The sequence below is a fragment of the Fundulus heteroclitus genome, chromosome 22, assembly GCF_011125445.2.
Source record: "Fundulus heteroclitus isolate FHET01 chromosome 22, MU-UCD_Fhet_4.1, whole genome shotgun sequence".
NCBI classification, from domain to species: domain Eukaryota; kingdom Metazoa; phylum Chordata; class Actinopteri; order Cyprinodontiformes; family Fundulidae; genus Fundulus; species Fundulus heteroclitus.
In genome coordinates this window covers 8,786,130-8,808,896 of record NC_046382.1, presented here as the reverse complement: position 1 = coordinate 8,808,896, position 22,767 = coordinate 8,786,130, and the positions used below count along the sequence as shown (strand labels likewise).

Below are 22,767 nucleotides of genomic sequence, written 5' to 3'. Positions count from 1 at the left end.
AAATGTTAAGGAGGAGAAAAAGGCGCTCATTGTCTGCTTTGTGATTAAAAGCCTTAGTCGAACTTCCACATGACGTCATTGAGGCTTTGCTCCACACCTGTCAGCTCCTGAGACATTCACCGCCGTCTCCTTGGATTAATTGGAGGCTCTCAGCCGAACAAACGCATTTATTCGCTTTAGATTGTGAGAGAACTGTTTACATTGCGAACAAAGCAATAACATGTTGAGCCGTCAGATGTGTCTGGCCGGGCCGTGACCTGAATTTGACGAGTTTGACCACCCACAACTATTTTTTTTTTAGCCTGGATCCTTGGTTTTTCATTTACTACACGTCCTTCAATGCAAATACTTCTTTTTAGAGCTAAATGTGTAAATTATTGGAATATTAATTATCAAGAAAAGGTCTTATACAGCCAAGGAAGAATTGCAGATACCTAAACTGCTATTCGTTCGATGTAAGGCAAAGTTAGGACTGCTCAGTATGGGGAAACAATGTCGGGCTCGAATTATCATTGATTTAAATAATAAGAACCAAGAATTTGCAATAATATCTGGCATTGGAATAATATACGTCAGTGAAAGTCATTATTTAATCTCCTGTTGATTCTATTAATTTTAAAATTTACTCACTATAAAAAAAAAAGACTAGTCGCTAACTTTGATCGAAGCTTAATCCTAATGTCAAGAGACAAAAGAACCACCAAATATCTGTGAAAAACACACATGAAGGTCAAAAATGTATTAGGCGCTGAAATAAGTGTGCTACTCCCAAGAAAGTCGTGGTTCAGTATGACTTGGAGAAATCTTTGTTGCCAAACACAGCAGGGAGCCAATTCCTGTTGTTTTTGCAGAAGTAATTTGATTAGGGAAAAGAGCTATCCAGACAAACCTGGTCTTATGCAAACATAAAATTCTCCCATTGTTAAATCCTTAATTAACTTTGAATAAATACATTTTTTGTTAGATTTTACCAGACACACCCACATGATCCTGATTACCGCCAAACCCATAGAATAAACAGAACCCGACTGAACACATGAAGCAGGATAAGAAACAAAATCACTGACATCTATCGTTTCGAAATATGATATAAAGCCATTTGTAAGGCTATAAGAGACTCCAGAGAACCGCGTTTAGGGCTGTTGTCCAAAGGAAAACACATAAAAGTGAGAAACCTCACTAGTAATGGCTGGAAGTGGTTAGATAAGTTTATCAGGAAGGCCAGCTCTGTCGTAGGATGCCCCCCCCCCGACCCAGTTCAGGCGGAGGGAGACAGAAGGACTCTGGCATAAACATCATACATGGTCCATGGAGGAAGCTGTTGCAGAGCTGAAGAGCTCCTTCAGTGACAGACTGCTGGATACTAGGTGCACAAAGGAGCGTCATCACAGATCCTTCCTCCCAGCCGCTGTTGGACTTCATAACCGTCGCTGCTGCCAGCATCCTCAATAAGTTGATTGCATCCTTGCTTTTAAGTGCACGCTTTTTCCATTTTTAATTTAGAATTTGTATTTTGAACACTTTCAAAACACCATACTCAGTTGCACATTTCGTTTAATCCGAGCATGCCATTTTTTAATGAATGCAACACGTTTTGTAAATTTTTCCCTCACTGGCTGCTGATGCCCCTGAATTTCCCCACCACAGATTATTCTGTTCTACTAAAATTACTCCGAGAGGGCATCAACAACTCTTCTAGGAGGTCACAAAGTACATCTAAATCCCTGCAGGCCCCCTCGTTGCCTCCGTTAATGTCAGAGTTCATAATTCAACATAAGAAAGAGAGACTGGGCAAAAATGGCCTCCACGGGAGAGATCCAAGCTGAAAACTACTGATGAAAAATCACATCTCCTAAAATATCACGCTGTCATTCTCTAGGCATATTCTGGTGGCCGTGTGATGGTCTGGGTTCGCTTTGCTGCTACAGGAGCTGAGCAACTTGCTGTAATTGATGAAACCATGAATTCTGCTCCATGGCAGAAAATCCTGAAGGAGATTTAGGCCTGTAGTTTGTGACCTTAAACTCAAGAACACAGAGTTTTCTGCAGGACAAAGATCCAAAGCACACCAGCCACACAAAAAACAACAACAACATGACATGGCCTAGTCAAAGTCTGGACTAAAATTCAGAAGAGGTGCTGCCCTTGACAGGCATCTCAGCGATTCCTCAACAGCGATGTGAAATATTCGTTGCCAATTGCCGCCAAGGGTGTCACAACCACTTATTTAGTTTAGTGGGCCATTATCTTTCTCACGCACCGCCAGGCTGGTTTGCATTTACTCGGGTTATATTTGTCTAAGTTGAAAATTAGTTTGATGGCAGAAACTTAATAAATCAGAAAAACAGTAGACATTTGTTGGTATAATCTTATACGGAAACTTATGAAAGGTATTTTCGTATAGGATCGTGCAAACTCCCCACAGTTTCCACCCAAGTCAACCCGGCTATTTATGGAACAAAGTTTCACCACAGCCAAATCAGAGGTGCTATTTATAACCGTACAGTACAGACGAAACTGACAACAGCACGCACAATTAAGTACCGCATTCATTTCCTCCGTGAAATGTCATCTCGTGTTTGTGACAAATAGGTGACAGCTTTTTTTAATTATTATTATTCAACCACATATTTTCCAGCTGCAGCGTGAAAAGCATTCATGATGCTGTCAGCGAGGTGATTCAGCAGCAGTGAAAGTGGGAGTCAAACCCGGAGGAGAGTCTTTGTTAGGCTTTCAGGAGCGATGGAGGCTGAAAACTGGGCTCTCTGCAGTCAGCCAGACATTGTTTAAAGGCAGCCTTTCATTGATCCTGGCAACAGGCGATGAATGAGCTGGACAGCATGTTCCCGGGCCCAGAGATGTTGGGATGGTAACTCCTGTTTGTTTTGAGCGGGGTAACCGCAGAGACTGGCACCGCTAAGCTTTGGAGACATCCTCTCTTTGCCCCCTGGGGTCTTCAAACTGAGTGGCTGATTCCCAGCGCTGTTTAAAAATGAACGTGCAACGCTTCTAATCCTCAACGTTTTACAATAGGTGGAGTGTTGCAGTGGGGCGTTTAGTTGTGGCAACGTGAATGTCAACTTGTCTGAATGCGGAGCACTGAAATAGGAAAAAAGTGTTTTATTCTATAACTGAAGAGAACTTCTTTTTTTTTCCCCAGTGTCCTGTCTAGCAATGTGGCAGTAAGAATTGATATCTTAATGCCAGATAGAGCTCGGCAGATTTTACTTTCACAAGTGGAGCAAACAGCTTTCGCTATAATGCTCCGCTTGATTTGTGCATGTAAATAGCTTTATTGTGATTCCTGCAGAGAGAATTTCAAATTATATGGACACTACAATGGGAAAGTAGGAGAGTAAAGGAAGAACAAGAAGAAAAAAAAAAAGAGGTGAAAGAAGGAAGAGATAAAAGGGAGAGAATGATAAAACGTCCTCTGTCTGCTCCATCACCTGGAAAGAGACACAAAAAGAACAGCACAACCAACAGACATAAAGTAACAGATACAATCGAGTAACACCTTGATACTATTGCTAAATCATATGTATTATTATTTAAGCTGACATGTGTAATGTGATACCTGAAAAAAGGTATAGGCTTTCTGTATATAAGTGAACATTTAAAACCTGGGACCCAGCACCTGTGGGAGAACTGAAGAGAACTTTAAAAGCAATATGGAGTTTGAATGCTCCTATGAAAAATAGTATACTGTCTATCTATCTGTCTATCTGTCTGTCTGTCTGTCTGTCTGTCTATATACAGTATATATACAGTGTGTGTGTGTATATATATATATATATATATATATATATATATTAGGGCTGGGCAACGATTAAAATATTTAATCACGATTAATCGCATAATTTGTGCGATTAATCGCGATTAATCGCATTGTATTTACAAACTCCAAGAATGAATTCAAAAGTAGTGTAAAGAGCACTTTTATTTTAATGTTCTGCTGCCATACGAACAAAAGTGTTGTAACATTTGTAGCACTTATCAGTAACACATATTTAGTGTAAAGCTCAACTTAAACATGTTAACAAAAAATAGCAATAATAATAAATTAAAGCTTATTGCCACTGACAGGGAGTTCTCTTTATGGGGATAAAATCTACCAAAAACAGGCAATTTCTGAGGTAACAGCAGGGAGCAGCATTACCATTTTATGTTCTATACCAAAGTGTGAAGCACAAAAAAAGGTCTACAGTAATATCCACTTCGCCATTACACTGGTTAGCTTCTCTGAGTCATTCAATTGTTTGGTGATGTCTACAGTGTTTTTGGTATTTAAGTGATATGTTAAGCTCAAGGTGCTCCGGTGATAAGAAAGTTTAACTTGGCAGTGGTTACAACTAACTTGTTTCTGTCATATTCGTTGCTGAAAGAACTTTAAACTGAAAATGTCAGAGGCTTGGCTGACAGCGAGGTTATTGCCGCATTATCGCCACCTACTGTTCTGATTCAAACCCCTACACCGCAGCAATAGACCTTCACAAAATAAAAGCATGTGAGCAACATGCGTTAATGTGCGATAAAGTAAATATCGCCGTGAATAGTCTAATGAATTAACGTGAAATTAACGCGTTAACTTGCCCAGGTGATAGATAGATAGATAGATAGATAGATAGATAGATAGATAGATAGATAGATAGATAGATAGATAGATAGATAGATAGATAGATAGATAGATAGATAGATAGATAGATAGATAGATAGATAGATAGATGGATGGATGGATGCTGTGTTTAGGCCTCTGTCACTTTTATTCTAATAAGCTGTAACCGGCAAAGACACAGTTACACATAATTATTAGCAAAGAAGAAAAAACTAGCCAAATCTAAAGTTAGTTCTAAAGAAACGCCAAGAATAGAAGATAAGTGTAAATACCAGAGTAAATATCGATATGGCACACTCAGGTAAAAATAAGACAAAATGTTAAATTTTAACAGTGAACATACTGCAGCGTATTGAACACATGATAATATAGTTTGCAATATGCATCATAGTTCAGCAGCATCTCTTAAGTAGCTGAGGCGTGTGCAAGTTAACGTAGCGTCTGGGAGACGGCGCAAAACGATTCACGACCTTTAGCATGATGTAAACATTTTTTTTCATGTAGGTTTACATATACTTACCATATATATTCATATTTTATAGAATGCTGTAACTTTGCCAAACACTGACCATCTATTACGTGTCCTGCTGCATGGTTATTCAAACTTGCCTTAATGTATTTAAGGCAAGTTTCACCTCTTTTTTGCCGCTTTATTTATTGTCATAAGTGAGACACAACAGGGCCTAATGCGCCATTATGCGCCTGGTCAGTGGTGAAATTCCTAAAGAAATATTTTGACATGTTCTTTCACATCAAGCGTCTCTGCGAATAAAATAATAACTGCTGCAAATCAAGTTACATTACATAAACACGGTGATACAAAAAGAGCCTTAGTGTCTATTTTTCTTTCGGCGTACGTGATTCATGAGCCGTGGAATGGCGTGACAGGAATGCGCTGATGGCTCAGCACTGTGCTGCCACTGAGTAAACAGCTGGAGAGTGGCAAAGCAAACTACTGAATGAATGCAAGGTCAAAAAAATGAATGAATCTGGGAATGAATGAACGAAGCAAACAGCTCCAGTAATCCAAGAGTCTCGCTACGGCTCAACCTGAGAACGACCACATTTGTCGCAGCTTAGAGCTTTGGGATCTTTGCCACCAGACGAAAAAGAGCGTCCACGAGAATGAGGGTAAACACGGAAACACGCCCATTTAGATTTCTGTTTAAGCTGGGTTGGCCAATAAATAAATTGAGTTTTATCTTTTAGGTTTTGGGGTTAATGTGAAAGAGGAAGACTGTATGAAGGATTTGGCGCTTTATCCTACAATTATAGAATTAAAAACAGACGGAGATTAAAGTTTAAGGTAACCATAAGTCTGGAGGCTCTAGCACTTTTCTGCTTAAATACTGCATGTGAAGGAAGCATAAACCAATAATTAGCTGGTGTTTCATCTGCTGGTTATTCCACTATCCTTTTATAAATATGTAACTTTCAATAAAATGATGACTTAAGTTGCATTTCTGCAAACAGTTTTAAAATAGGCTACTAAAATAGTTAAAATAGCCGACTTTAAAACCCGGTTTTTGCCACTGAATGAGGATCTATTTTCATTTAGAAAACGTAGAGCACCGGCTGCACTGTTCCTGCAACCACAGTGGATATGAAAAAAACTGAATCTTTGTTCAGTTCTATGAATTTACTTGTTAGATAAGATGAGATAAATTATTTTATTGTCCCAGAATGAGGAAAGACGGGAGTGACTGGGGCAAAAACAGAGCTACACACCACATCGGTCATGAAAAACAATCTAATTTTAAAGTTAAATTCTACAGCAACAGGAAGAGAACTTATCAGAAAGGCAACAAAAAAAAGAAAATATTGCACAACTATTGATAATGCCACATTTTCAGATACAATGCAATATTCAGTAGGGCTGCCTGCAACTAACGATTATTTTTATTGTCGACTAATCTATTAATTGTTTTTTCAAGTTTTTTTTGTATGATCTCCATCGTCACTTCAGTTGCTTGTAAAAATATTTGGACTCACCTGTTCTTGCCTACACACCTTTGAACGCCTCTGTATTGCCTCTTGTTGTCACTCTCCTTTATTAGCTTTATAAAGGATCCTCCATAAAATATTTCAAAATTAACTTTATTTTGTAATATTTCTATAAAAGTAGATTTTTTTGCTGTAAAAGTGTTTTTTAAAACAATCTTTCGACTTTCAAGCTTTTAACGTTGCTTAATGTTTGAAGAGATTTTAAACTATAGCCAAGTGTAAAAATGAGAAGCATATTAAAATGTTTACAGTCAAGCCTTTTCTCTTTAATTAGGCAATATTCCCAGCATCAATATTAAAAATGAGCTAATTATTCATTTCCAAATAAACTCCTGTCACACATTAAAGGTAAATAAAACCATCCTGTCGTGTAGATCCCTTCAATCTCAACCATTTGTCTTAGTGATGAATGAACACTGAAATAAACCCAATAATAACCATTAGATATATCATCTAATTAAATTGCTGTGGTAGATTCAACACAAAGCCTCCGACTCCAGGGCTGAGCAGCGTGATCTTTGCACTCAAAGAACTGACGCTATACTGCCCTCTGCTGCAACCTTGATGTTTAGATATTTTTAAACGACACGTCGACTGAGGAATATTTTGCTTCGACAATTTTTCATTATTAACATTGTGGATAACGTCGCCTAATCGTCGCAGCCCTAATATTCAGTTAAACAGAGGAAAGACTGCGGCCGAGCGGTAGTAGCTAGTGAGTAGCTAAAGTTTTTGAGGCGTTGGTTCTCTGTCCAGTTTGGTTTTCTCCATTTCATGTTGGTTGTCTGGCCAAATACAACCGTTTTATACAAGCATGCAATAACAGTAAAATGCTGGTGAGTGTGCATTAACATCAAACAGGTGAACTAGTAAAATGACCAGTATGGTGAATAAACGGTACAATAAGCAATTTAAAACAATGATCAGGATTTAACTGTGGTAGGTTCAAATGTTTTGATGCTGTGGGATAATTATTTAATTTGGCTGAGATTTAACTGTTGTTCTCTGCATTGATTTACTAGAACTAAATTGGTCACTCGTACCAATTGGGTCAACCACATGTCCTCACTAAGACACAAATTTCTGTCGTCTCCTTGCTAAGAGATGACAGTCGTCTATCACCATCTGTGTCGCTCTTAAGCTGAATAATGAAGCTAAATAAATAGTATTCATATTGATCAATATCGATAATTATCAACAAATACAAAACATGTATTTTAAGTCCAGCCCTGGCCGTTTTATGCAGTTGCTTAGTGACCTATTTTTAGATAAAGACAAACACTGTCTTCAAACTCAACCCAATATTCAACCAACCTTTTACCAAAACTGCAAGTATTTTAAAAAGGGGTGGAGCTTTGGGGCTGAGCTTTCCTGGATCTTCGTTTGTGATTGGTTGGTAGGATGTAATGACTGTAATATTAACCTGCATGATGGGCCAGAATGCAAAAGGAAGGAAAACTTATTGTATTGAACTTTTTATTGACTTTTTTTTTCCTCCGTCATCCATATAAGTCTATCAACTGATATAAATTGTTATTGAATTATTGTCCAGCCCTAATTTATACACACAAAATATTAAGATTTCCAATTAGATTTCTTTTGAGGTTAGTAGTGAATATTGCACATAGAAGAAGTCGCTATTTAAATGTTTAACTTTAAGGTCGTTGCTGCTCTGATCAGTTAATCAAAGGTTTTAACCCAGAGTCTTCGCACATAACTTATCCATTTCGGGTCCGGTTATTGTTTAATGAATAAAGTGACCAGCTGAAAAACATTATGGTACTAAAACAGAGCAGGATTCCTGTAGGCATGTCCCGATTTGTGTTTTTGGTCTTTGCCAGCCTGAATAACATTGCTGGAGTGCAAATGCCCTCCTATCCTTGCTGTGATCAACGCACTGGGAGTGTGTGTTATTCGTTGGAGTTAGCAGGCCTAAAACACCTGTTGGGCCTACTGCGTTGCTGTCTGCGTCCCGCTCTGACACCTCCCCTCTAAACCATGCCTCACGGCCCAAAATATTCTTTAACCACCAATGACGCACATTGCTGCTGCTGCCAACACTTAATAGAGGCTTTTTATGGTGTCTGTGTCTTTGATTTTTTTTTACCTTTAGCTTTATTACACCTACATTTCTACCTCTGACTTTCAAGTGTTAGCTCTGGCTGTCGGTTCAAGCCCCCCCACCCCCCCAGATTGAAAAGACTCCATAAAACCTCTAATGGAAGTGTTGCGTGCCTTACTCTGCTGAACAAGTTCCCCCATGTTCCTGGAAACTCTTCAGGTGTCGGACGTCAGCCACTAAAAATCATAAACAATTAAGTTACCTGCTTATGTAAACATACCTGGTGCCATTTGTGTGCAAACAGGACATGAAGATTGATCTGGTATAATCACCACCTGGGAGCTTCTGGCTTATTAAAAATGCTCGTTATGACAAGATTGCTTCGAATTTTTGATTACGCAGACGAAAGAAAGAGCTCAGTTCACAAGAGGATTATTGTTTCTCTTCCAGGCTCCTTCTTGACATGTGTGCGCTCCGAAATTGAGCATCTTGCCAGTAAAGGCTGTCTGTGTTAAGCGCAGCTCTCTCATCAACATGAGTGGGGCTCATTTGCGATTGCTGATAGCAAACTGACAGCTTTCAATTGCCAAAACCTTTTTTTTTTTTATTGCTTCTGATTACAGGTACTTGACGGCGCTGACAGACACGGAGGAAGAAGAGGAAAGCGACGAAGAGCCAACTCAAGACAACTTATTCGTCCTCCTCGAAAGAATCGACCGCCTGCGTCAGGGCGACGAGTCGGACAAAAGGGAAAGCCTGAACATCCTTTTGGAGCAAAGAGACGAGGTTTGCTTGCGTTCACTTCGTGTTTCCTTACCTGAAAACGACAAACATGGCAGCGTTTTGTAATGACGTCACTTACTTCTGCAGTTTGGACACAGCTCGGAGTTTCTTTGGCGGCTAACCCGAGCTTACTGTGACGTTCACGACGTCAGCGTCACTCTGGAGGAGAAGAAGGCCCATGCTGAAAATGGTAATCTACCAGCTGCTGTGTAAAACCCTCATTTGGCTGTAATTTCTCAAAGATTAAAGAAAGTCCATGCATCCTGACAAACGTCGCACATTTATGTTCGTTAATGATCGACTTCTGACAACTTTTGTTAATCCAAAACGTGACAAACTGAATCATTTCAAGCTTCTGATTGGAGCCAGTGACTCTGATTGAACCACCATTTTCCCAGGAAGTGTTGAAAAATCATTGTTTTCCAGGTCTAGATAAGTGTGGAAAACATTAAAATTAGCTTGAGATTGGTCTTTTTTTCCAAATTTTCCAAAAGAAAAATAATCAAGTGCGGTTGATGTTGCGTCTTTGATTTGCCACAGCTTTTATGATTTTTAACGTCAGTATTTTGGACTATTGACGTTTTAACCGATTGGACACCAATATTTCGATATCATTAGATTTTTTTAGCAGCTTAAAACCTGGATAGAACTAGGCACATGGTTATTAAACCATGTCTGGTAAAAAATGTCTAACCAAGCATTAAATCTACATCTAAACCTGAGAGAAAAATCTAGAAATGTGTGTCTGGAAAAGTTAGAAATGTTAAAATAAGAAATGTACGTAAACCAGGGTTCATGCACAAGTGGCATCTACCCTCAGATACCACTAATTAAACTCAAATTCATGCGAACTCAAGCTCTCCCTAAACAGATTTAACTTTTCTTTCATGCTAAATGTTTTTCAAGCATTAATAAAACTTCCTATAAGTAAATGGACCGGGTATTTCAGACACCAAACTCAAACATTAAGCCAAGCTTAGTCCCTTCTAATAGTCTCCATATGACTGAACCTTTCCATATTATCTTACGTGACAACCGCAAGCATCAGTGTACTCTTTGGGTTTATATACCCTTTACTGCAAAGTTATATAGTCTTAGTAATATGATGCATATGCAATAAAAGTTTGGCTGTGAAAGCCGTGGAGAACATTTCCATCACACTGTCTATGCAGGTGACTGAATCTCATCGCATTGTCGCAACCTTCTGGACTTTTTCCAAAACACGTGACGAAAGCAAACATTTTCCAGTGACCTTCTGTTTCATAGGAGAAACTTTTGCAATGAACAGCATTGTTTTTGTTTTTCTTTTCTTTGTTTTTTTCCTCAATGCACAGAGGGGATAATCTGTGACCCAAACTGGATTGGCCTGTTTCCCTAAACTTTGATTCTTCCTCGTCGCTGCGCCTCTCGTCAGAGTTGGCCGGGTGCTTTTTGCAGAGACACATGTGTCTAAGCGTGCAGCAGTGATGAGGACACGGGTATTTAAAGAACAGGACATCATGTTTAGCATTCATTTAGGTATTATTAGAGCTGATAGGATGACGATTTCCAGAGTGATGACAGATTTAAACTTCAGCTCTTCCTGCATTGCATTTCATCAACCTCTGTTTTCCTTGCTGTCGTCTAAAGCAGTGTTTCTTGATTCATGTGTATCTTTTTGTTCAACAAAACGTTTGATCTAACCAATTATTCAATTTTTATGTCATTCTAACAACATATTTATGCAAAGGAGAGGCAGGACAGAAATCTTGGGTCAGTGAGTGTTTGTTACTGGTAAGGTAGGGAAAGTAAAAATGCCCAGATCAGAATGAATTCACCCGTTAAAAATAAAAACAATAGACAAAACTTCATGTTTTGAGGTGGAGGGCCAAAGCGGCCACCAGACGACGGTAGGCGCACGCTCAAACAATAATTTAATTTAATTGAACCAACTCTCTGGATACACAAAGGGAACCAAAACGGCCGAAAAAAATGAGAATGAGGCAACAACAGAGGAATAAAAACCCGGAACTTAAACACGAGGAATCAACTAAAAAAATGCTCAACGCAGGAAAGACAGATTGACAGATTAACCCAAACATCCAAGAATCATTACACAAAAACATAGTATCGCAAATTAAATATCATATAAAGTAGATCTGTCACTAGCTACGTCTACATGGACAAAAGTAATCAGAATTAAAGTCTGTTTGATATTAATCGGAATAAAAAAATATTCAGATAAAATGAAAAAGTGTCATGCAAACAAGCCAATCAGAATATGATGATCAGATTAAGCTCAATCGGAATTAGATTGTAATCCGGACGTTCATACAAACTCTCGTCAGGCTGAGGTTATTCTGAATGTGGCAAACTGACCTTAGTGCGCATGTGCGCCTGATGTAAACGTGACGTATTTCCGCGTCGGTGAGTGGAAGAAATACGTCGGGTTTCAAAACTGTCTGTGCTCCAGATAAAACATTTCTGTTTGAAGAAGTAAAAGCACAAAATTGTTGTTTACTCAGTAACGTTTTAACCGTAATTAGAACATTGTGCAAATCCAGCCTGGGAGCTCGGACTCCAGAAGCAGCCACTTTATTCACAAAAGGAGAAGACGGAAGTTCCTCTCCTTTTTGTGTTTTTTTATTATTATTTTTTTTTTTTAGGGGAATTTGATAGCTGCGTATATCAGAGTGGTTATGTTCTGAATACACCCAGGTGCATATACACGTATATTGTGATCAGGTTAATTGATTGCGTGCCCATATAAACGGTAAAAGCCGATTATTTAATCTGAATACATTTTAATCCGATCGTAAATTTTGTGCATCTAAACATAGCTAATAAGATATTCAGCCTGTTGGATGGAGTCTAACTCCAGTCAGTGCCTCATCCGACAAGGTGGTACCCATGATGCTTAACTTTCAACTTCCAACTTTTGTATTTATTTATAAAGCATTTAAAAACAGAAACGGAGGCCAAAGTGCTGTACAGATAAAAGCAAGATAACACCAGCTGAACCAGTAGGTTTAAACATGCACGTAAAACAACAAAAGATCAACATGAAACCAACACCCTACCGAGTATTGAAAGCCAAAGAGAAAATGTTTCTAATCAGACTCAGCTTTATTTGCCAGGTATGCGAACACATACAAGGAATTTGACTCTGGATTGTGCAATCTTTGCTCATATAATAACACAATAATGCAGTGATCCAAATCAAACAGGCTGCAGTATACAGAACACGCTAGAAACAAGCAGACAACTGGGACAAAATTGCTATGCTGCAATGAGCAGAGTGCAAAGGACGCAGGATAAATACTCCCATTGTTGTTGTTTTTATGTACATGTCAGAGGTGGAAGTGATGTACAGGTGCACATACACATGCAAACATTTGTTTTTGCCTCCTTGGAAAAATTAATTGCCAAACCCTGAGTTTATGTTTTTGCAACTCAGTGAAAATAAAATGACAACTAAGTGGCCCATTTTCACATTAGCAGCTTTTTGGTGGCAGACTCCATCAGTTTAATGCAAGAAAATGTTTAACTTTAAGTCAATTAATGTACAGAATGCTGCAAAAGTTTACTCTCTGAAAGAAGCACAGCCTGCAATAAAGAGCTGAAATAACGCTGCTGTAGTTTGCTGTTTTAAGGGTCTGAGCGTCAGCTTGGCCAGAACAGAACACTGGGTCTGGGTCCAGGTGGGCGTCGGTCATTTCTCCACTTTGTCGTTTTGTACCCAGGTTTCTCTGATGTGCAAAAAGCTGCATGCCTAGGAACTTTTTATACATGACACGCACCTGTTAATACTCGCCTTTGGGTCATTTTTGGACCCACTCTGACACCCAGGAGGTTAAAGTTAATTTAAATGTATTAAAATTCTCTTACTCCGAAAAAAATTGTCTACCCGCAATGAGACGTTCGGGTATTTTGGTTCAATAAGTCATAATCTCCCATGCTTCATAAGGGTAAACTCGTCCAAGTGTGGATCAGAAACACAGTTTACGGCAGAAGATGATGTATGATTTAATTAATTTTATGAGTGAACAGTGAATTTGTACTTGAAACTGTACTTGAATTTGAAACTGCTTCACTACCAAGAAACAAACTAATAAGCAAAGTTTTAATACCTGAGCTGGAAATGTTTTTAATTAATGGGGGAGAAGATGGGGCAACAAATTGACAAAGGAGAAAATCTGCTCCTTTTTCCTTCGTTTATGTTTTTATTATTTATTTATTTAATTTATGTGATGTTCTGAGTTGGACGTACAGCCAGCTACGTGCCTCATCTCTGCAAAACGATGCTGACCTAAAGCTTTGCACTGACCGACCCAGTCCTCGTCACTGTTGTTGACCGGGAACACACTTCAATTATTGCGATAAATCTCTGCTTCCTCCGCACAAACATTTCCTACATTTGTCAAATTTCTCAAAACTTTCTCACTACCAATAGGTCCACAATGCTAGCCCTGAAAACCCGGTATGCAGTTTGTGTTTTTAGTGAACAATTAATCTTTTTGATTTTTTTTTTTTTTCTGCCAGGTAAACAAGTTGGCGAAGAGGCCATAAACGTGAATCCCAAGTGTGCTGAAAGTCATCAGTGGTAGGTCTTCACTTTACTTGTCCTTCCCTCCTTCTGCTGATGATTACTGTTTTCACTGTTAGATGCAGTAAAAACTAGCATTCAAATATCTACGAGTTAATTTCTTCATTTAATTAAAGGTGTGAAACTTGTATATTACATACATTCATTACATGCACTATACATCAAGTGTGTATTTCCATTCATTTCCATACTGAGCCCGGTTCTGCTGGACGTTTTTCCTTCCCGCTAATGGGTGGTTTTTCTTTCCACTGTCGCTTCATGCTTGCTCAGTATGAGGGATTGCTGCAAAGCCATGTACAATGCAGACGACTGTCCACTGTGGCTCTACGCTCTTTCAGGAGTGAATGCTGCTTGGAGAGACTTTGAAGCAATCAACTGGTTCCCTTATATAGGACATTTTTGACCAATCTGTGTAATATGATTGATTTTGACTTTGTAAAGTGCCTTGAGATGACATGTTTCATGAATTGGCGCTATATAAATAAAATTTAATTGAATTGAAAATTAATTTAGGTGATTAGGGCTCAAAACTAATTAAAAACCCGACGTTTTCTCTGAAGATAAGAATATTACATAAGAGAATTGAGGAATAGTTTTCAAGACATCAAATTGTCAGCGTACTGAAAAGTAGGTCCGTGTAATTTTAATGGAGAAGTTCAGCCTGCGGTTCTGTTCAGATGTTCTGGAAGCCCGGCTTGCTTTGATAGCCTTCATCTTGTTTTCATTGTCTCCTCCCTGGCAACACTTCATAGAGTCTCTCTGGGGTTCAGGTCAGTCAAGCACAGTGATACTATTGTCATTAAAGCCGGTAATTGTGCCTCTGGCAGCGTGGGGCGGTACCAAGTCCTGCTGGGAAATGAAACCAGCGTCTCCGTTAAAGTCGTCAGCAGAAGGAAGAATGAACGGCTCTAACATTTCTCTTCCTGCAGCCCAAACTCCCCCCAGGAGTTATCCAAGCTGCTCGTCCTCCTTTCTCTGCCACACGTCGTCCTTCCTCTCAACTTTCCAGGAATCTGGTTTTTGATGATTGTTCTGGAATTAGAAATATCCTGAAGAGGAGATTCGTAGCCTGTTGGCTTGTCTCAATATTCATGCTGTTGATTTTTCAGAATAAAAGCATAAAAGCAGGTGATTTTCTTTTGAGAAGAGGCGTCGAGGCGCTTGAACTTCGGGGTGATGTGACAAAGTACTTTAAGTAATCCAGAGGGGTTTGTTTCTGTGCAGAATTCAGCGTTTTACAAAACACAACAGCACAAGAAAATCCACAGGACCAAATCACACAAAACTGTGACGACGTTGTATTTTAACTTGGCCAGAACCCCCCCCGAGTTAAATGCCGGCATTTTTCTGGGTGGTCTCATCTGTACTTGTCTCATTTCTACCTTTTTCCCTTTTAATCCAAAAATCACAGAAATGAGTAAACACATGAACTCTCTCTGCAGGTTATCCAGTCGTGCATATTTACGAGATAGTAGCAGTTTACCTCCCAAACATCTCCTTCTCTCCAATCACTCCCTCGTCGAGCTGATAGCATCGCTTCCAGCTCCAGGAATGTAAACAGAGCCAGGGCTATAACTTGGCGTACATATCCTGACAGTTATACCAGAATAACTCGTTTCATTAATGATGCTCTAATATTACAGTCGCTGTTCCTGAGGGTTGGCGGTAGCCTGCATACGTTATGTACACATGCACAGATTACATGCTTTAAGATGTGATGGTGATGAATGTTGCTGCAAGTCAGACGTTCTCGCTTCATGTTTGCGTCTCATTATTGTCTGACGTTCAGATTTTTACTAGAAGTATCAATAAATCTGTGGTTGTAGTAAATCAGTCAGTCTAACTATGACTTAAAATTTTGCTGTGTGCCTGTTGGGTTGGGGGAGAATCCCTTTGCTTTTGATTAAGTTTTCAATGTAACATTCCTGTTTGTAACTGTGCAGGCCGCTCTATGTTTCAAATCTGCTCTTGTCAAAACTTGACTGCTGATTAGATGAAGAATCCGCAGCTGGATCTGTGTAATTAGGGCTGCAGAACCTGCCTGAAATGTGTGTCCTGTCAGATTATGCTTGACTTATTTTTTTTTTTTACATTTAACATTTCCTCTACAGTGAAAACACAGGAAGTCCAGGGAGAAAATAATAGGAATGGGAAGAATTAGGTAGACCAGTGTTTTCTAGCTAAAAATGTCAAGTCAAAAACTCCCCAGAAGAGGGCACAAAATTATGTAGATTTGGTTTTTAACACTGATCCCAAACCCTGCAGCAGACCTACAACAAAATGGCTAAAAAATTATAAAATCAAGTGGTTGCAATGGCCTAGTTAAAACCCAGATCTCAGCCTAATTGATGTTTTTACACTTATAGATAATTTTATTTGGTCCGAATCAGTTGACTAGTTAAACTCGTAGCTTTCTGCATTGGTTCTGTTTCTTTTCACACAGAGAAAACTCCAAGCGAACTAAAACCTATCGCCACAGAGCATTCAGTCTGCTGATTGGTCGGATGTGTCCGGGGGCGGGACAACTCAAATGCAAATACAGGAAGCGGGCGCTTTGTTCCGAGCTAGTTGACAACATTAATAATTTGATCACACCTTCAGTGTGTTTCTCTTTACTATTTACAGCAAACGTCCTCCAAATGATTTATGAGAGGGCGTCTTAAAAGTTGCACGGGGCTTAATGCTTTGCTAAAAAGACGCCCGGCTGTTGTGTAGTAGTTCGTTTGTTCTACCGTATCCCATAATGCAATGCAAACCTGGCTACGGGAAGGTTTGTCAGACTCAAGCTTGCAGAGAACTCCTGGTACCCGCATCGGATTTAGGTCCCTTTCGCACCAATAAAGAGCCGCTAAAGAGTTTATTTGGAGCCACCTCCCCCAAAAGGGCTCGGTGGTTTTGGTTCGTATTCTTGTGCGACTGCTGTGTTCACATCGACACACACAAACGGACCGCACCAAGCGGATAAACGGACCACAGTTAATTTTAAACCAAGCACCTCGGGTGTGAAAGCACCCTAAACTTCGTTGGTAGGACGTTGAAAGAGCTGTGAGGCGCAAATGTCTGAAAAACTTCATTAATGCAATGTTGTATAACGACGAGTGGCAAAATTCCTCCACAATAATGTGAGAAACTGATGAGGTCAGAGGGAAAATTACTACCAAGAGTAATTTTCTCTGAATGTGGTTCCACAAGTCTTGGAGGTATCAGTGTACTTTGTTTTTTCCAATGAACCCATTTGTAGCTGGAAGAGTCTTCCTTCGTGCCGTGACTGCGCTTCATTAGCTTGTTTACATAGCATAAACCCTTCCTCATTCAGTGTGTCAGGAATTCTTGAAATGAATCTCCGTTTGCTGAGATCATGCGGTTTCCTTTTGTTTTCGCGGACAAAGCTTTCCCAGAAAGCCGCTTGCATGTGGCTGAAGCCTCGTTTTCTCAGTCCACTGGCTACCGACTGGCCTTGGCTCGTGCACACGCCCCAGCACTTGAGATGTCAAACAAAACGCAAAGCCGTGTTTGTTTAGTCAACGAAGAGAAAATGCTTCTAGGAAGCCTAATGGTTAATCTCATTTTCACAAATGGAATTGAGAAGAATCCTAAAATAAAGCGCCCGAAACTTGAAAGGACGGGTCAAATTAGGTAGAGTGAGGAGGGTGGGACTGGTGGAGCGGTGCCAGGTGTTGAAAGGAAGTTTATGTTGCAGGCAACTGTTTACTTAGAGCCCAGATGCCGTGAGAAAACTTGTCACCGTTTATTTTTCTGAATGCCGTCCAGCTTGTCACACTTTGGCAGGTGCCGTTTACATGCACCGCAAGTCACTTCCTGGTCCATCACTGAAACTACATGCCAAGCTCCTTTTTGCCCCAAAAAAGCATAAAGAGGCTTTAAACTTCTCCATTACCATACTCTTAAAAGGAAACTCCCCGAAAGGACCCAAACTTGGCTCAATGTGAAAGCACATTAACCTGTTCTGTACTGGAAAGGTGTCGGCATTCACCTCGGAGATCGCACTGTTGGTAAAAAATGGCGTTGGGTCTTAATGTATGTCCACGGAGAGAATGTGAGTGATGGCTTAATAGGCTGGGTGAGGAAGACTATCCGAACAAACCTGCTTTGAAGATCTTGGTTGTAGCAGTAACTGTGAAAGGTGCTGCTGTTCTGGCTTTGTACCACTCCTACGTCTCGTCTTGCCAACAAAGCTCAGATGTTCTTTTAATAAACCAAGAGTCTTTTGAGCTCTTTTGTCAGAGCTTTAATGGAAAAGAAAACAGGTTTGGCATGGTCGGTGGGTCATCTCAGGTCCTTCTCTTTAAAAACTCACATCCATGCACAGCAAACATCACAGTGGATGCTTTCCCCATCTTTGCTGCCAAACTTTGCAGAAACACAAGTGTATTTATATACCAGTTTTCAGCAACAAGACGAGTCAAAGTGTTGTGCACAAGATGTTTCTTGCCGGCAGAATTTAGATGGATTGCAGGGTAACGACAAACTAATGATGCAAACTGAAGTAGGCCCACATATGCATGCTATAAATTGCATGCATCCTTTACTCTAATGGTTCTTGCAGAATTTTAGGCACGTTTTGGTGCAAAAATGTTGGGACTCTAATTGCTCAATTCACAGGTAAATAAGAGCAAGAGAGTCCCTGAACGTTTTGATTTCATGATGAAGCAAAAGCCAGTTGCAGGACCGAGTCAGGCTGAGGAGTGGAGAGCAGAGAGCTGGTTCATTTTAAACCTGTTTACGCCATCGGTGCCACTGCTGCACCTTATTCTCTGCAGCCGAGGAAAACCTTGACATACTACATTCGTAAACTTGACACCCGACCGATCTCTGTGACAATCGAGACCACAATGAGACGGCAGAGAAAACAGTATCACTTTGTTTTGCGCTGAGCTACTTTACGCACTCCCGTGAACTCTCTTGTAAGATTTGGCAGTTCCTCGTCTTGTTTCTGTACACGTTTTTTTTTTTTTTTTTTTTTTTTTTTTTCCTGGAGTCCCTTCTGGCACTCTCTGCGTTTGAGTGAGCTGTTCATGTTTGGATCTGAAGGCTGAAATCTATCTGCTGTTTCCGCCAAGCACCTGTCTCTCTTTGGGCTCTTTGTTTTTGCCCAGGACACTGGGGGATTTCTTAGAGATGTTATAAGAACATGTGCACTTTACGCAATAAAGTGCTCGGTCCTCGCCTCGTCTTCCCCTGTCATTTATTGTGACTGCACTCCTCCCCCTTTTGATACTTTCCTTTTCTTATTAGACAGTCCTGCCAAGATAGTGTTTCAGCTCAAAGTTAGGAGCGGATAAACTACAGCAGTTGAGGCCCTGAGGCCAGACACACCTCTACACCTTTACATCCTATTCCCGCTCCTCCCTCATCTGTGCCTCTTCAACTTGTTGCATAAGAGCAGAACTTCATGTAGTCCTTTACCTGCATGGTGAATTACCCTATTTTTCGGACTATAGTCAGGTGCGACTTACCATATTTGTCAGACTATAAGTCACACTGTTTTTCATAGTTTGGCTGACCCTGCGACTTATAATCAGGTGTGTCAAATTTAAATGGTAATTCATATTAACCAGCATGAATAAAGGAGTAAACATTACAGTTTATAGTATATATATTCATTGTATCATGATGGAGGAAAAAAGTTTTTTTACCCGGTCCTGCGGCTGTCCCCGCCCCGTCGGCGTTGCAATCATGCAAAACAAACCAACCCCCAGACAGAGATTCTCAACAAAATCAGAGATATCCCAGGTTTTCGTTAGAGAAATCTGGTCACATTAACTTAAAAATGTTTTGAAACATTAACTTATAGACAACAAAGACTGAAAACATGTTTGTGTGTTGTTTTGCTGCTTCAGTCTGCATTCACACAGCAAAGCGTTGCGTGGTGTAGCTTGAAGGACCCAGACTACGACCCTGTTAAAGTAGGGTGACCAAACGTAGGGTGACCAAACGTCCGTATTTCACGTCCTGTCCCGTGAAATACGGGACAGTTTTTTTTATAAAGTGAGAAAATGTCCTGTTTTTTAAATTACCTTCATTGGTACGTCACGCTGCGTGTGACGTAATCCCTGAGCCGCGTCAGTGTGGGCAGCCCTGTTATTAATCAGAAGAAAGAATCCTCCCTCGCGCTTGTCGGCCGCGCTTGTCTTCCTCCCCGCTCGGCCGCGTTTGCCTTACAACCCCCCCCCCCCCCCCCCCCCCCCCGCGCTCCGAGGTGTCATGGTTTTCCCAAATGAAAATATGGTCACCCGAGTTAAAGGGCTGTCCGTGAAGCTAATAACAGCTAGCGCTAGCTGACAGCTTTGTTGTCTCAGCGGGTTACTATGCGTATAGTCCGGTGCTACTTATATCTTTTTTTTTTTTTTCCCCTCTTTATGACGCATTTTTGACTGATGCGACTTATAGTCCCAAAATACGGTATATATCAAATTTAAATTTGATATACCAACATGAACCAATGAGTAAACATTAGCGTCTATAGCCGCGAGAGGGCGCACTAGGCCTGTGATAACTATATGCTGCTCCTCTACCATTTTAAAAATTAATTAATACATTAATTTATACACAACAAAGACTGACAACATGTTTGTAGGTTGTTTCACTGCTTCAGTCTGCATTCACGCAGCAGAGCGTTGCGTGGTGCAGCTTGAAGGACCCAGACTACAACCCTGTTACCGTGCTGTCTGTGAAGCTAATAACAGCTAGCGCTAGCTAACAGCTCTGTTGTCTCGGCGGATTTCTATTTGTATAGTCCGGTACGACTTATATCTTTTTTTTTTCCCTCTTTATGATGCATTTTTGACTGATGCAATTTATAGTGCGAAAATACGGTATATATCAAATTTAAATTTGATATACCAACATGAACCAATGAGTAAACATTAGCGTCTATAGCCGCGAGAGGGCGCACTAGGCCTGTGATAACTATATGCTGCTCCTCTACCATTTTAAAAAAATAATTAAAACATTAACTTATAGACAACAAAGACTGAACACATGTTTGTAGGTTGTTTCACTGCTTCAGTCTGCATTCACGCAGCAGAGCGTTATGTGGTGCAGCTCGAAGGACCCAGACCGCCACCGAGAAGCTAATAGCAGCTAGCACCAGTTTACAGCTCTGTTGTCCGGGCGGGTTACAACTTCTCCAATGCACGTGAGCTTTGTGTTGCTCTGAAACATCTGTGTCGTACCGTTAGCTTAGCACGTAGCACCGCTACGCTCACGGTCTAATTTCAGCGTAAGTTTGACAACTTTCAGTGTAACAGGCCATTACTCTGAAACGCATTGGATAAAACCAGATTAAATGTCAGTTTTCAGTCTCGGATTGAGTGAAATAAATATCTAAATAAATGTGTATTGCCTGGTGCGACTTATAAATGTTTGTTTGTTTTTTCCTCTTTATGACGCATTGTTTGACTGATACGACTTTTATAGTCCGAAAATTACGGTACCTTAACATTCAAGTATTCATGTTAAAAACAGCTGAGCTTCTTACAACGCTACCATAACGATGACTGATTGGCTGCAGTGATGGATCTCTTTGACTCTTGTCAAAGTAGCTCCATGTTTTATTGGGTCAATAACCCAAAAGAAATCATGTCATGTTTGATTTCTCCTGCATGTCTCACTTCAGCAATGCTTGATGCCAGGGCTGATTACTCTTCATCTCTGGAATGTCGGTCTAGTTTGTGTCTTTGTCTCACCACCACTTAATTGCATTGAGTCACATAAGGATGTTACAACAAGCTCCTGACTTCCTTAGATGATTAATGTCAATGGAAATATTGAGAACATCTCCTAAAGGAGAGTCATCTATAGATGAGCTCATGAACTGACTGTCCTTCATAATATCTAATTTTATTTAAATACCGACGTGGCGAGTCAATCTGACGAGGACCCTTTTTACTTCCTAGGTGTTTTAGGAAGAGAATTTATTGCGCTGGGTTTTATTTTTGGGAATCAGAAGAAACTTTTATTTTTTTATTTTCTTGCAAAACAAAGGGTTTGAAGAACATTATTTATTTCCACATCACTGTTATTCACTCCTTTGTGTTTTTTTTATTTCACAAAAAGAGAAGACATTGCTGCTAGCGGTGTAACAATACATCGTTCCACATCGATATATGAATCAAGTGATTGTCAATTCAATTACATCGATGCAAAATTACGTCAATCCGTATCGTCCTTTTTAGGATGCACCTCTATTTTGAAGTTCACAAGGCATGAGACTAGAATAAACAGGTGATCTGTTATTATTAATTATTATTTATATTATTTAAAATTAGAAGGATCTTGTTTTTGATTTTAAATACCTGCTTAAAATAAAATTGTTAAATCATATTCTTTTTTTATTTATTTAGTATCAATGTAAATAATAGTGCCAGTGCTAGATATCACCAAATGTTGTATCGTCATCCAAAGAAATTATATAACATTGTATCGTGATATTGCTGGTGATTTACACCCCTATATTCTACCTTTGCAAAGTGTTGTGCACTTTTGTTTTAGGCAAATGCTTCACGAAATAAACATTTCCATCCGAACAAGAAGACAGATTCTTGTTATTATTTGGTAATTATGTATTTGGCAATTCTATCATACGACCACTTAGAAAGTCGTGACTCCCTAATAAAGATTCAGTTCTTCAGAAAGACCTGAAATTGGGAATTCGCTCTATATAAAATTAAAATATGATTGATTTCTTTTATCGAT

At 39.8% G+C, this 22,767-nt stretch overlaps 1 protein-coding gene across 2 annotated transcripts in view; it reads left to right on the top strand.

Moving 5' to 3' along the window:
• The window catches only part of LOC105926179 (regulator of microtubule dynamics protein 2), a 46,444-nt gene that overhangs the window by 11,612 nt on the left and 12,065 nt on the right, over window positions 1-22,767 (top strand). For both annotated transcript variants that reach the window (XM_036126723.1, XM_036126721.1), the window contains exons 3-5: window positions 9,305-9,467; window positions 9,552-9,654; window positions 13,986-14,046. In XM_036126723.1, coding sequence (XP_035982616.1) covers window positions 9,305-9,467; window positions 9,552-9,654; window positions 13,986-14,046 — 327 coding nt within the window. The remainder of the gene's footprint in view (window positions 1-9,304; window positions 9,468-9,551; window positions 9,655-13,985; window positions 14,047-22,767) is intronic.